Consider the following 16,233-nt stretch of genomic DNA (forward strand, 5'->3'; position numbering starts at 1 on the left):
AAGAGTATTCAGGGTCGATTTCCTTTAGGATTGACTGGTTTGATCTTGCAGTCCGTCAAGATTTTGCACAATCTTCTGAGTCCCTGAGACTTTGGGGCTTAGCCTTCTTTACGGTCCCACTCTCACATCCGTACATGACTACTGGAAAAACCAGCTTTGACTATACAGACCTTTGTCAGCAAAGTGATGCCTCTGCTTTTTAATATGCTGTCTAGGTTTGTCATAGCTTTCCTTCCAAGGAACAAGCAGCTTTTAATTTCATGGCTGCAGTCACCACCCGCAGTGATTTTTAGAACCCAGGAAGATAGTTAATCTTATTTAATCCTCTCAGTTATTCAGGATAGTTGGTATTAAGGTTAATATTAGAGTTTTGTGGACTAGAAATTGAAATTGAAAAGTTGAATTATTTGTCCAAATCATGAAGTTTATAATTGACAGAACTGAAATTCAAATATGGTCTGTTCAATTTCTTACCTTAGCCTCTACCTACTTTGTCCAGAGTGAAGTGAAGTAGCTCAGTCGTGTCCAACTCTTTGCAACCCCGTGGACTGTAGCCTACCAGGCTCTTCCCTCCATGGGATTCTCCAGGCAAGAGTACTGGAGTGGGTTGCCATTTCCTTCTCCAGGGGATCTTCCCAACCCAGGGATCAAACCCGGGTCTTCCGCCTTGCAGGCAGACGCTTTAACCTCTGAATCACATTGTCCAGAGTATATTGTATTAATTGCACACCCAAATACACACTGATATTCATTGTGTGCTCAAGCACAGGCATTGGCACTTTTCTTACATTTCTCATTCAACTGCCATAGCCATTTGAAGTTGTTATTTAACATTTTACAAATGTGGAAACTGAGGCTTAGACAAGAAAATTATGTGCTTCAGACCTCTCAAAAGGTAAATGGTAATATCAAGGCTTGTACTGAATTTCATTTGACTTTAAAATTTGTTGCTCTGTTTTTATACTTCAGTGACTTTACAAAAATTATCCAAAGAGCATCAACTGTAGGTTAGCAAATGCATTGGAGGATGTGAGATACAGATGTACGACAACTGCATGCTGATACTCCATTGTTCTTTCAGCATTTATGGAACAGTCACTTTTCCCCATTGTTGCTGTCTCTGCCCTTGACTCTTTTTCTGAAATTGGCTTCTAATCCATGTTTTTCTTCATTATTTGATGGCATGTATTAGGTTGCTCAGTTGTGTCCGACTCTTTGTGACTCCATGGACTGCATCCATGGAATCCTCTAGGCCAGAACACTGGAGTGGATTGCCTTTCCCTTCTCCAGGGGATCTTCCCATCCCGGGGATCAAACCCAGGTCTCCCACATTGCAGGGGGTTTCAGCTGAACCACAAGGGAAGTCCAGAATTAACTTTAGTATTATTTATTTAATAGAACACATGCTTATTTAAAAGTTCAAGCATTGTAGAAATAACTTTCAATAGAAGAAATCACTGTAATTACAATACAGATGTAACCATTATTAGCAAATGGGCATATTTTCTTGAGTACTTTATGAACATACTAATTACATATCATTTTTTAAAACATAAAAGCTTTTATTTTTCTTTTGAGAATTTACTTTTTTCACCTAGTAACTCTGATATACCCTGAGTTTTGCCTTTGGTTTTATACTGTTTGAGTCATTTTACATCGTTTTTAAAAATCTGATAAGGTTAATTAAAAAACAAAATAAAACTAGCCTCTACTTTTGTATTTTAGCAGGAGATTAAGAAGCAATATAAATTATTCCTAAGCAGCCTTATGCAAAGTGCCTTTCTTGTTGCCTCTGCTTTAGTGAAAATAAAAGTCTTTATCTTCCCATTTTTTCCTAATACTATAGGTGGTCAAGACTTTCTTACAGTTGTCAACAGTCCTCTGCTTTCTATTTAAAATATATATATATATATATATTTAATTTTATTCATTTGGCTGTGCCGAGTCTTAGTTGCAGCATGCAGGATCTTTAGTTGCGGCCTGTGTGATCTACTTTCCCAACCAGGGGTCGAACGTGGGCCCCTGCATGGGGAGTGTGGCGTCCTAGCCACTGGACCAAAAGGAAGTCCCTGCTTTCGTATGTTTTGAAGTAAGCAAGAAGGGAATGACACAGATAGGAGCATTATTTCTCATAAAGCAGTACTTCTCTTTAGGGGAGGGAGAAATGTCACAGAAAATAAACATAAATGTCAACACCAAAAAGAAAAGAAAAATACATACCTTGAAGTAATTTTTCAAATGCACAGTGTTTTCTGGTTGTGGATGAGTTATATAAAGGATTTTCAACAAACATCTACTTACTGTTTAGCAGTTTCCACAAGGAAATTTGCTGGTAGCTGTCTTCCTTACAAAAACATTTAAAAATGCAAACCTAAGATGTTTAAAACATTTTTTGTGAAAAAATGAAAAGCTTGCATATACTTTTGCAGTTTGAAGAAACTTTCCAAAGAAAATCACTTTTTAAATTTATTTGTTAAATATTTACTTTATAAATGACCCACAGTGGGTTTTACCGTATAAGATTAGTAGTTGAAGAAGACTACCAAGGAGAAATTATACAGTAAACAGTCCAAATACCCAAATTATTTCAACCGTTTGTTCTGTGTTCATATATATAAAAGCATGAAAGCTAATACTTTTGAATAAAAGTAATAGATAGCCATGTTAGAATTTAATTGAGGCCTAAAAAATATCCTTTTTTGCCAGTTTGCATAAATTTATTATAAAAGGCCATAATTTTAAAATCCTAAAATTTTAATTGTTGGGGATGAATTTCAGAGATACCTTATTTCTGGTTTGTTTGGATTTATTCCACTGTAGCTTAGAGGTTTAAAAGGAAATTTGAGTTCTCCTTTGTCGTCTCAGTAGTAATTTGAGATCCTCAGAAAGGATGTATCTCCTACTTCTGGGGACTTGGACAGGCCTTGGAGTGAAATGGAGTAGGAAGATGGGTGCTGTGCTTAGTTGCTCAGTCGTGTCCGACTTTTTGTGACCCCATGGGCTGTAGCCCACCAGGCTCCTCTGTCCACGGGATTCTCCAGGCAAGAATAATGGAGTGGATTGCCATTTCCTTCTCCAGGGAATTGTCCCAACTCAGGTTATCGAACCCAGGTCTCCTGCATTGCAGGCAGATTGTTTACCCTCTGAGCCACCAGGGAAGCCCAGGATGATGGGTAATGAAATTAATTGAAAATCTCAGGACAAACACAAGCGATAGTTACTTTGTTTTAAAGCAGAACACTGAAATCACATAAGCCTGTGTATTGCTTCCCAGGTAAATTAGGTATCTGTTTATGGTTCTCCAGCTGTTGTGGATGGCCAGTTAGATGGGGGTATGGGTGCCATTGTCATCAACTCAAGTAAAACTCATTGCTCCTTTAATAAGGCCATGCAGGAGGCTATGTGTTTATGTCTGTTTCATTTAAATATGTATAGTAATAAGCTCACTGATGCTACTCTGTGATCAAGTGAACATCTGAGTATGTCATAAAGGGGGCTTTTCTAACACTATAGTATTTAAGAATAGTCATTTAGAATGTCTTTAATTTCTCCCAATTGTGAGCCCAAAAGTTAGTATACTGCTTTAAATGTTTAAAAAGTAAATCTCTGCCATTAGCAGTGCCTGGAAACCTGAAGAATTTCTGCCAAAGTTGTTGTGATCTTATTCTCTCTTGAAAGCACGGAGCTAAACTAACGCTTGTGTTCAGATGCCCGAGTCAGCTGCTCAAGGCATATATGAGGTGTAGCCCTGCTCATTTTTCTAGGATGATAAAGTCTCCTTGGCAACCTGAAGCAGTTAACTCTCTCTCCACCGAGAAAATACACGTATTATAACTAGACATAGAAAGCACCCACATAAACACACAGAAATCTTTCTAAATGTTGACATTAGTATTATTGTATCTCCTAGAAGTACGTTTAACTTTAGCAGATCTTGTTCAATAACTTATAAGAAAATAATTTTGCCTCTTCTACTGACAGCTGTTAATTTTTTTTAACTTTTCTAGCTTTTTAATTTAGAGAAGAAGAAAGGCATCTACTATTTATTGAATGTTTAGTATATGCCTAGAATTTTTACTTGTTTGCAACTAACAAACACACATACGTACAATCTATTAGTAAAGTTTCAAAGGCTTGTAAAGTTTCTAATGCTATAAAAGATTAATACTAGCTATTATGACATTGATAAGCATCAATAATGATCATATCTTTCTAGTTTTTCAGTTCCCTTGATACTACTCTAATGAGCTACCACAGTGTAATTTGAGAGGAGGTAGATGCCTGCAGTAACATATATTGATGTTAGCAGAGGAAATGATGACTGATTTATCTATATTCAACTATTTATTGACATTTTAATGCTTTTTAAGATTTTAATAATGTTCACTTTATCTAGTTTTTGAAATAAGAACACCATGCCTCAAATGACAGTAGTTGCCAGTCATAAAGGAGGTAAAAGAAGTGTACCTCTTAAAAGTGAACTTAAAAAGAAAAATGTTTTCTTTTGATTAAAAGCCATATCTTAATTTGGGACTACCATTGATAGAAAAACCCTTTAATACCATTAATAGAAAGCTACCATTAATAGAAAAACAAGTACAGTATCTTTGTACTTGTTTTTCAAAGCTATGACGGTTTGTTTTCATAACTGTCTCCCTTACTAGACTGGGCATTCCTGAGGGCAGAGTCCATGCCTAAGCTGCTCTTGTATTCTCAGCGGCTAGCCTAATGCCTGATACTTGGAAGGTAGCTACAAATGTTGATTGAGTTGAATCTAATTGAAGTAGAGATACCTAGCCTGGAGAAGAGAGAAATAATCTCGAACTTCAGATGTTTGAAGGGCCCTCAAGTAGAAGAGATTAAGTTTGTTCTGTATGGCCTCTGTTGACAGCAAACCAATGAGTGAAAGTTTCAAGTTTTCTAAATGCTAAGGGTTGTTTAAAGCTAGATGGGGCTGTCTCAGGAGGTAATGAATCTATATCCAGATTCATTTGTGTTGTCCCACTACTGAGATAATTCAAGTATTTAATTGTTCATTTTTCCCCCTTTACTCGTGTATTCAAACATTTACTGAATAGGCACTGGTGTGAATGTTGGACATCAAGACTGAAAAAACCATAAACCCTGCTTTTGGGGAACTTGCAGCCAGAAGGGGAACTGAAGTATTATTAACAAAGGATTACACCCCAGAGTGCTTAGAAGTTATTACAGAGGAGTGAGTAAATGGCAAGACCATGGAGAGAGTAAACAGGACAGGCTGCTGAGGAGGTGAGTTGACCAGGCAGGCAAAGGGAGAAGGGAGTCCTAAGAAGAAACAATATGCAAAGACTCAGAATTCAGTTTTTAGGATAGAGTAGTGGTATATCATTTGGATTACCTGTGCTCTTAAAGCACCCTCTAATCCTAGGATTCTGTGTGCAGGCTCTTTAACTTTGTGTATTTTTTTTTTTTCACTTCATGCCAGATAGTTCCTGTATGTATATATTTCAGTTGTTATTTTTCATAGGAAGTAAAAATACTGACCTTCTTCTTTGACTTTTGTTTATAGTTAAATTCATACGAGAAGTAACGCCATATATCAAGAAGCCATCATTGGTGTCAGATCTGCCCTGGGAAGGTGCTGCTCCCCAGTCACCCAGCTTTAGTGGCAGTGAGGACTCTGGTTCTCCAAAACACCAGAACAGCACCAAGGACAGGAAGGTCATCCCGCTCAAAATGTGCTTTGCTGCTAGAAACTTAAGCATGCCGGACCTGGAGAACAGGTGAGCTGTACCTAAGGAGAACATCCTACCTACTCACAGCTTTGCAAACTTAAACGGATATATTATAATACTGCTTTTGCATATTTTATGGAATATTATGACTGTTGACTAAATTAGGTAAAGAAAAACATCAGTCTGAGATGAGAGAATCGTTTCTGGGCTTCCATATTTAAATTTCCTCACACATATATGTGTGTTGTTGTTGTTCAGTCTCTCAGTCTTGGCTGACTCTTTGCGGCCCTCTGGACTCAGCACGCCAGGCTTCCCAGTCCTTCCCTATCTCCTGGAGTTTTCTTAAACCCGTGTCCATTGAGTCGGTGATGCCATCCAACCATCTCACCCTCTGTCATCCCCTTCTCCTCCTGCCTTCAATCTTTCCCAGCATCAGGGTCTTTTCTAATGAGTTGGCTCTTTGCATCAGGTGGCCAAACAATTTTGGACGAACACACAAGAAACTTAATAATGGTTATCCCTGGGGAGTGAAGTGGGATTAGAAGGTAGAAGGAAAGAAGAGGCCTTTACTTTTCATTTTATACCTTTATGGAGTGTTAATATTACTCCTTCATTGTGATTATGACTTAATAACTGAAAAAAATCTTGTTCAAGAAACTTTTAAAAATATCTCCATAGAAGGAAATTCCTTATACTATGGATAGTGTAAAGAATCAGAGATCTTCATTATAGATCAGGTTGCATCAACTACTAATATCACCCTTGCAAGTTAGCTTCTCTTGACCTCAGCTTCCTCATTTGTAAAATGAGAGCACTGGATTGAATAATCTCTAATGTCCCTCCTAGTTCTATCACCATTTGGTTTCTATGACTTTGTCTTCATTAATGCCATGCAGTGGTACCGTTAAACTTAGTGTTAGAATAGACATTAAGGGTAAAAAGAAAGATAACGATAGTTGGGAAGATCCCCTGGAGAAGGAAATGGCAACCCACTCCCAAATTCTTGCCTGGAGAATTCCATGGACAGAGGAGCCTGGTGGGCTACAGTCCATGGGGTCACAGAGAGTCAGACACAACTGAGTGACTAACTTTCGCATTCAGAAGGACAAACTTTTTATAACCTACTTTGACTTTTATGGTCTCCTCTGATCTGATTGCGTAGCCAGGTGCCTAGTCAGGATGGGCTGGTTCACAGAAGACAACCAGAAACTGAATGACCTTGAGCATTTTAGGCCATAGGGACATAGAAGCTCCTGCTCTGTAGTATATTGTGTGTATGCTGGAAACAGCTGAGTTCTGCAATCACACAGGCCTTGGTTTGAGTCCCAACTAGGTCACTTGCTCCAAGTGGTCATTTCCTTGCCATGTCTGCAATGGCAGAGAAGTCTAGAAAGCTCTCTGGGGTCTCTCTCACAGGAGAGTACTAGTCCCATCTGTGAGGGCTCTGCCCTCATGATCTTATTGCCTGCCAGAGGCCCCATTTGCTAATCTTGTCATATTCTGGTTAGAATTCTAACATATGGATTTGAGGTGAAGACACAAACATTTAGTCTATAGCACTTGGAGTGCTGCTGCTATATCTGAGTATTGTAAGAAAAGAAAAAGTATTACACAGTTTCCGTAGGATACTGGAGTTGTGCGAGTTAGGAAAGAAGGAAGGAGGAAGATGAAATGACTTGGCTCTATTGCTGAAAGCTGTGCTAGTTTATCATCCACGAAGACGTCTTTCAGAGCTCAATAATCTTGACCTTTATTGAAACTTGGGGCTGCATGCTCTTTAGCACATATGCTAAAGATATTTGATCAATGGTCAAATTTGAAATAGATTTTTAGAACCAAATGGAGAGGGCAGTTTGGGCTACAAGAGTGTATCACACCATGCTTTTTAGTAAGACCATTGATTGGTCTACTTGACCAGAGTGTACTATACAAGGGAAGTTCTTAGAAGAGTCAGGCTGTTGAAGATTCTCAGGCTTAATTCTGCAAAATAATTCATTTCTGATGTTGCTTGAAATACCAAATTTGGGGACCTCCCTGGCAGTCCTGAGGTTGACTCCATGCTCCCACTGCAGGGGACACAGTTTCAATCTTTGATCGGGGAACTAAGATCCAGTATGCCCCACGGTGCAGCCAAAAAAAGAAACACCAAATTTGCAAATGATCTGCTTTTTGTAAAATATAAATTGAAAGAGATTCAAAGTATTCTCATGTCACTCTTACTTGCATTCCAAGCATGCTTTCTAGAGAAAAAGAAAAGCAGTAGAATTGCAGGTACCTGGAAAAATTACTTGTGACTTTGGTTATCCCCACAGGAATGTGGATCTTTATCCTGTGTGTGTGTCTTGGTAAAAAAAAAAAGTTCAGAACCATTGACTCATTAGACTGAAGTTAGGGTGATGGACTTTGACACTTCAGCCAAGCTATTTGTTTTCCATAAGCCACGGTTTCCTCCTGTAGAAAATGAAAGCTTGTGTGAAGATTAAATAAGAGAATGATTATAAAATTGGCATAAAATGCTCTCAGTATATTATTATTATACCTGCTGCTGGTGTCCTTGTAACCTTAAATAAGTCCCTTCATTTCTCTGTCCTCCTATTTTTTTCCTTCCATAAGATGAACATAATAATACATGTTCAACTCTGTTTTTTAGAACTACTTCAAGAATAAATAAGATAGTATCTATAAAATCGCTTCTAGCTCATTCATCCTTAAATTTATCTCAGCTCTGTCAAAGGGAATGTCATGACAGGTAACACAACTGCAATGTTTAAAGCCATGGAGAGAAACAGTTCATTTAGGAACAATAAAAATAAATTTTATCAGGATATCTGTCACCAAGATATTTATCACATTGTAGCCCTAATTTTTTCCCTAATGTTTTATTGTGAAAATCTTCAAACTTAGGCGAAGTCGAAATAATTTTACAGTCAACACTCATTTTTCCACCACCTAGATTCTACCATTAACATTTTACTATGTTTGCTTTATCACAAATAGGCCCATTTAGCCATCCATCAGTCCATCTTATATTTTTGATTTGTTTCAAAGTAAATTGCATACATTACTATGTTTCCCTCTACTCAAACATGCATATAGAGTTCAGTGTTTTTGTTGTAACTTTTTTTCTTTTGAGATAATATCTACATACAATAAAATATACAAACCATAAGTTTTGACAGATGCATTCGATTGTGTGACCCAAGCCTGTCAAGATACAGAACATTACACTTACCCTGGGAAGTTTTCTTTTGCCCTCCACAGTCAATTCTCTCTCCCACCGTCCAAGGCTACTCCTGTTCTGACTTGCTGTCATGTATTGGTTTCAACTATTCTGAAACTTCATAAAATTATAGTCATGTCATGTGTACTTTTTGTGATAGAATTATTTTACTCAGTGTAAGATTTTTTTTAAATTGAAGTAAGATTGCTTTACAGTGTTGTGTTGGTTTCCAGTGTAAGATTCTTGAGCTTCATCCTTCCTGTTATGTGTAACAATAGTTCTTTCTCTTTATTGCTAAGTAGTAGCATATTTTATGGATATACCACAGTTTCTTTATCAATTTTCCTATTGATGGTTATAATTCTTGTGGGCATACATTTTTAGTTCTTGTGGGTAAGTTCTTAGGAGTGAAACTGCTGACTCAAAGGATAGGTGTATGTTTATTTTTTTAAAAAACCTGTGAGACTTTTTTCCAAAGTGGTTGTGCCATCTTACATTCCTACCAGCTACATCCATACCAACACTGAGAGTGTCAGTCTTTTTAGTGTTCTGATGAGTATATAGTGGAATCTCTTTGTGGTTCATCCTTTGTGTTTATGTAAAGACTTCTTTGACAGGAGAGGAAAGCAGCCTTTTTTTTCCCTCTGTTTCACTACATTGATTTAGTTTGACTATCTAGAGCTGGAAAAAAGTGCTGACTATCAGAATGTGTAAGTGAGGAGGGGAAAGAAATTTATTTGCTTTTTCCACCTCTCCTCTTTCAAGACCTCACTAGATGCTTCTGATTGTTATAAGCAGTTCACTGTGGAAACTGAAAGCTAAATAAATAATGACAGACTCCAGGGAGAGAACATGAGCCTGTTCCTTAGCAAATAGCATTATGGGCAGTGCAGAGTTTATCGAGAACACGGTGTTCTTAAAGCTGCTTTTCGGAAATGTAACTCTGTTATCGTTGAGGTTCTCAAGGTCTGGGTCATCTTCGCTTTGGCTGTTTTCCATGTAAAAGGTAAATTTTGGCTTTATGACATACAAAACAACATTATTAATTGAACATTATTATAAATTGAACTTATACTTTATGACAAAGACTTTTCTGAACAGAATAAGCAGGCTAGACTTAAAGAATCTTATGCTTCTGTGAACCTAACCATGATCTGATTCATCTGGTCAGAATGTAATTGCTTTTCTCAGGAAATCCTCAGTGGTTTGACTGGAGGCCAGACCTCTTCACACTGTAGCTGTCTCCTCCTCTCTCCTGTGGGCCCAAACAATGACTGGCAGACTGCCTCCAAACTCTTAGTAGTTTTCATTTGAATTTGTCTTTTAAAACAGCAGTCAACATTAGGAAACACTTTGTTCCCTTTATCGGCTCCAGGGGCTGCTTCTTCAAAGGCAGACTTCTGGATCCTAGAATCATAAGTCCTCTTGTGGAGTTTATGTTCTGTTTCTTCTAATTTAATTTCCTATTTTACAATCACATTTTAAGAAACACTACAGATTCTCTCTTTGGATGAAAAGTTTGTGATTCTGTCCTAGGGAACTGTTTTACTTCCTGTTTTCCCCTTTTTTAGCCTAGTGGTTCCATGATCTTCTGCTTAATCAGGTTATTTTATAACAGACTTATTTTCCTTTCTTTCACTTATTAATAAGTAGGAACTTTAACATCAGGATTTTCAGAGTTTTAACTATGGCCAAGGACCTGTATCTGAGACTTTCCCAGGAACTGTATGAGGTCTGAAGGCTTTTTCAGAAGGTGAATGTTTTGTGCCCAGAGAAGGATGAGCTGATTCCTGCCTTTAGTGTTAAGTAGGTCAGTAGAAGGAGTGAAAGAAATTTTTCGTCATGGTTTTGTGACTGAACTTTTAGCATGTGATTAAGGATGTTAAGCTGGTTACAGTACCAAAGCAACCAGGTAGAAATGAACAGCCTCTGTAGAAATGAACAGCCTCTGTAGAAAATGGTCAGCCCAGTAGAGAGTGTAAACTAAGGACATCCCTGGCTCTTGCATTCAGTTTGGTGGGATGAGGGTGGAGGTCAGGCTTCTGCTGGACTGAGGGTGGGGCAGTCACTAGCTGCCGGGTGTGGGGAATGCTGAACCGGTCAGCTGGCCTCTCTATTTTAGCTGCGTGCTTTACTCCCACTTCCAGAGGTAACTGGTGCCTCCAATTCCTCGGCCTCTTCAGGATTCTGCAACATGGACTGGCTCGGATTTGACTCTCCCCTACTTTTCTTAGGTTTGCTAAATCATTTAACTACTCTGTCTGCTTGCCAGCTTCCAAAATTTTGTTGTAGTCGCTCCTCTCATCTTCTCCCTGAGCTTATAAGATTATGCTTTTTTAAAATTCCCTTTAAATTTGTAAATGACTCCTTAGATAAAATACCAAAAGCACAGTACATTAAAGAAAACTTTACAAGTTGAACTTTATTAACAATGAAAGCTTCTGCTGTGTAACAGACACTGTGTACTAGGGTTCTCCAGAGAAACAAACAAGAGGATGGATAGATAGGTTTATTTACTCATTATAGGAATTAACTCATGTAGTTGTGGAGACGAAGTCCCATGGTCTGCAAGCTGGAGAAACAGAAAAGCCAGTCTTAAAATTCACCCCAAGTTCAAAGTCCCAAGAACCAGGAGCACCAGTGTTTGAGGGCTGGAGAAGGTGAATGTCCCAACTTAAGAAGAGAGCTAATTTGCCTCTCCTCTGCTTTTTTTATTCTATTTATGCCCTCGGTGAATTGGATGATGCCCAGCCGCACTGGCGAGGACCATCTCCTTTATTCATTCTACTGATGATGCTAATCTGTTGCAGAAACACCCTCACAGACACACCTAGAAATAATGTTTTACCAGCTACCTGGACATATCTTAGCCCAGTCAAGTTGACACATAAAATTAACCATCACACACTGTTAAGAGAACAAAGAGATAAGCTGAGGACTGGGAGAAAAATCTTTGTAAAATACATATGAAATAAAGGACTGACATCTGAAATATACAAAGAATTCTAAAACTCAGTAATAGGAAAACAACCCAGTTTTAAAATGGGCAACAGACATTTCACCAAAGGAGAAATAGAAATGACAAATGGGGAAATGAAAAGTGTTAAAATCATATTCTATTAAGGAATTGTGAATTAAAACATTAAGATGTCACGTACATGTACTAGAATGGCCAGAATCCAGCGAACAGTACCACATGCTGGTAAAGATGTACACCACCAGGAAGGCTTATTCATCAGTGAGGGGAATGCAGGATGAAGCGGCTACTTTGGAAGACAGTTTGGCAGTTTCTTACAAAGCTAAACACAGTAGTCTTACCATGTGACCCCACAGTTGTGCTCCTTAGTATTTACCCAAAGGAGTCAAAAACTTAGGTCCACACAGAAACCTACACATGAATGCTTTCATCGTAATTGCCAAAATTCGAAAACAACTGAAAGGACCTTCCATAGGTGAATGGATAAACAAACTATGGTTCCTCCAGACAGTGGAATATTATTCAGCCATAAAAAGAAATAAGCTCTCAAGCCACAAAAGACATGGAGAACCTTAAATGCGTATTGCTAAATGAGAAAGTTACATACTACAGAATTCCTTGGAAACAGATCAACAGTTGCCAGGAGTTCAGAGCCAGGGAGTGGGGGTAACGTACTATTTTAAATCTTCCCATAACAAGTGTATAATTGTTTTCTTTAGAGAATATAATCATTTTTTAGCCAAAAAATATCAATATTTATGTTAAGGACCATGACAGCAACAATTGATATAGTGAAAAATAACATTAAAAAGAAAAAAACATAAAATAATGTAGAAAACTAAATAAAGGTCAATGTGAATATTAAGCTATTTGTCAGAAATCTCTTTCCTTCTCTCTACTTTTTCTGGGCTTTTTGGATGGAGGAGTTCCTCCTGCCTAGGAGTGTGTGTCCTGCTGGTGACTCAGCAGGTAGTCTCATCCTTTTTGGGTCCAATTAAATCTCCCTAGGCCATTTCTCTATTGTAATCCATCTTACATCCCACCATCAAATTATTTTTTAGCTTATTATTTTTAATTGTGATAAAATACACATAACATAAGATTTACCATCATAACTCTTTTTCTGGAGGAGCAAATGGCAGTTCATTCCTGTATTCTTGCCTGGGAAATCCCATGGACAGAGGAGCCTGGTGGGCTATAGTCTATGGGGTTGCAAAGATTCAGACATGACTGAGCAACTGAGCACACACACACACACACACAACATAAAATTTACCATCTTAACTATTTTTAAATGTATAGTTCAATGGTATTAATTATATTCATATTACTATAATACCAATCTTCAAAACTTTTTCCTCTTGCACAATAAAAATCGTACCCATTCAACAGCTCTCCGTTTGCCTCTCCTCCCATCCCCTAGCCACTACCATCCTAGTTTTTGTTTCTGTGACTTTGACTGCTCTAGGTACCTCATATAAGTGGACTCATAGAATATTTGCCCTTTTGGGATAGGTTTGTTTCATTTAGAATAATCCTCTCAAGTTTCACTCATTATAGCATGTGACAGAGTTTCTTTCCTTTTTAAAGCTGAATGTTGTGTGTGTGTGTGTATCCCGTTTTGTTTATCCATCCCATTGATGGACATTTGGGTTGTTGCCACCTTTTGGATTGTGAATGATGCTCCTCTGAACCTAGGTGTACAGATATCTCATAAAGTTAATTTTTTAATTCATTGTCTTGATCATATTGTCCCCTTGTTCAGAATCCTCAGTGATTCCACGTTGCTTACCAATTAACATCCAGATTTAACCTGCTATTCAAAACCCCCAAAGTTTTTATCTCAAGCTATTTCTTGCTGTATTTAGCTATAGGATAGGAAATCAAATAAACTCATCAAAACTATAACTAAAACAGAAGCAAAATAGCTTGTGACTTGCTATTTAAAGATGCTTCAGGTATGGGCTTTGTGAAGTGTTTCAGCTGGTCACAGATCTTATTTTATGTTTTGACTATTTTCTAGAACTATTGCTGTAAAACTGTGAAGGCATATAAAACATGGATAGACTGGTGGGTAGACCTTCAGGTAGCTAGCAGGGTAAGTCTAGTGGGAGGGCGTGTCAGTGGATAAGTAGGTAGGTAGCATGGATAGATATGTTTATAAGCTGTATACCAGCTCGGTAAGTGTGCCCCAGTGGTAAAGAGGTCCCCATTGCAGTCCTGCTTTGCTGCTAACATCTCAGGAGTACCTTTTTGAGCCACGAATTTTGTGGTAGTCATCACAGTTCTTTATAGAAGTAGTTTTTATAACTTGTATATTAGTTAAATATAAACTTTCTGCCTTCCCCATTAGATGATAGGCCCAGTGAGAGGAGAGACTAGTTTTTCTCTATTTTTTTCACTATTGTATCTCTAATACAGTGTCTAGCATAGAATCTAGAAAACAGTAGGTTTTCATTAAATGTTTATTTAAGAAAGGATGGCTGACCAGAGCTCAAATGAGAATGAATGTTTGCCACATTAAGTATGGCAAGTTAAAATGGAATTATAAAGGAATTTCTAAATATGAGCAGAGAGAGGGGATGCAAGCTTCCAAGCAGACATGCTGTTGTACCTGTAAACCAGTCATGTTGGTCAGGCAGTGAGGGACCTCGTGACAGGGCTGCAGGGAAGCAAAAACTGTCTTCAGAAAGATGAAAGAATAAAAAGTTCTCTCCTTGTTCAGTGGCAGTCTGTCAGTTTTCAGCCTACCATGAAAAATACTAAGAGCTTTTAATTTTTTCCCTTTTAAAAGATATATATGTTCACTGTTAGAGCACAGCAGTGAACGTATGTTAGTCATTTATTGATTGATTTTTAAAATTCATCTTGGCAAAAGCTTTGATCAAAACACAAGATAGTACCCAGCAAATTGCTTTATAAGGAATTGGTTGCGTGTACCTTTAAAAAAATTTAAATAAGTCCTAAAAGTTACTTTTGAAGTAGACATTGTTCTTAGTTGAGCATTAATAAATAATAGTCATAGAATTGAAGATTTCTTAACTATTTTTCCTCCACTACTTGGAGGATAATTTAATCATATAACATTACCCAGACCCTAGAAAACAATTCCAAATTTTCAAAGAGAGTCATATTCTTCAGCTATTTTATTTCACACAGTGGAAATTTCAGTTCAATTTTTGGCAATAAGTTTTACTTACCTAGCAATACTATATACCAGAATTTTCTAAGTATTTAAAAAAAAATTATTTCATTACAGTGTGCCTATGAGATTCAACAAGCAGGCTGTCCATTTCTTTGACTTGGAAATGAAGGCGGAGTGAAGTGTTCTTAGTACCGATTCTACACTAGGTTCTCTCATTTCAGGTCATTTCATGAATACTGAAACAGCAGACCCAGCAGTTAGTCTTTCTGGTGATGATCTTTCCACATGTGGATATCTCTGGAATTGGACTCTAAGGAATTAAGAAAAAGCATTTATATTCTGGAATGTAAAATTAAAGTTGATTTTCAGTTATATATGTTAAACCGTGGCAGTTTTGATGGCTTCTGATCTAGCTCATTTTCTTTTTTCTTTTTCCACACAGATTGATAGAGCTCCATTCTCCTGATAGCAGGAACACATTGATCCTCCGTTGCAAGGATACAGCCACAGCACACTCCTGGTTCGTAGCTATCCACACCAACATAATGGCTCTCCTCCCACAGGTGTTGGCTGAACTCAATGCCATGCTTGGTGCAACCAGTACAGCGGGAGGCAGCAAGGAGGTTAAGCACATTGCCTGGCTGGCAGAACAGGTAGGCTGGGAGGCAGGGCAAGGTCTCACCGGGTCACCGTTCAGAGCCAGGATGGTTCCCCCATTTCGTATGTCTGGAATATTTATCATACAGTCAGGTCTCCAGTGTCTAACTTGTAGATCTTTTGTTTCTCCTCCCCTAGTCTTTAGCTATTTATTGCTAATTATCACTTCCACCAGAAGAATTGACTGTCATGATAGTCATCATCATAACATAACCATGAAGAGATTTTTATCATTTCTGTCCTTAATGACGGGAGATAATTTTCATGCTTTTAGAATGGAATCAGCAAACTTATTTTGCAAAGGGCTGTTAGTGCCACGACTACTTAACTCAGCCATGATAGCAGCAAAACAGTCATAGACAACATGAACATGAATAGATGTGGCTGTGCTTTAATAAAACTTTATTTACAGAAACAGAAAGTGGGCTGTATTTGGCCCATGGGCCATAGTTCCCCAGTTCTTGCTCTAGTCTATTGACAGAGTTTCAGAGACAACAGGCTTACTACCCTGATCTGGGAA

The 16,233-nt window shown here is 37.9% G+C and overlaps 1 protein-coding gene across 1 annotated transcript in view; it reads left to right on the forward strand.

Moving 5' to 3' along the window:
- SNTB2 (syntrophin beta 2) overlaps positions 1–16,233 on the forward strand; it is a 71,237-nt gene that overhangs the window by 30,161 nt on the left and 24,843 nt on the right. Inside the window, exons 2-3 of the mRNA XM_061387726.1 lie at positions 5,549–5,762; positions 15,499–15,709. Of these exons, the coding sequence (XP_061243710.1) occupies positions 5,549–5,762; positions 15,499–15,709 (425 nt within the window). The remainder of the gene's footprint in view (positions 1–5,548; positions 5,763–15,498; positions 15,710–16,233) is intronic.

The sequence above is a fragment of the Bos javanicus genome, chromosome 18 (assembly GCF_032452875.1).
Source record: "Bos javanicus breed banteng chromosome 18, ARS-OSU_banteng_1.0, whole genome shotgun sequence".
NCBI classification, from domain to species: domain Eukaryota; kingdom Metazoa; phylum Chordata; class Mammalia; order Artiodactyla; family Bovidae; genus Bos; species Bos javanicus.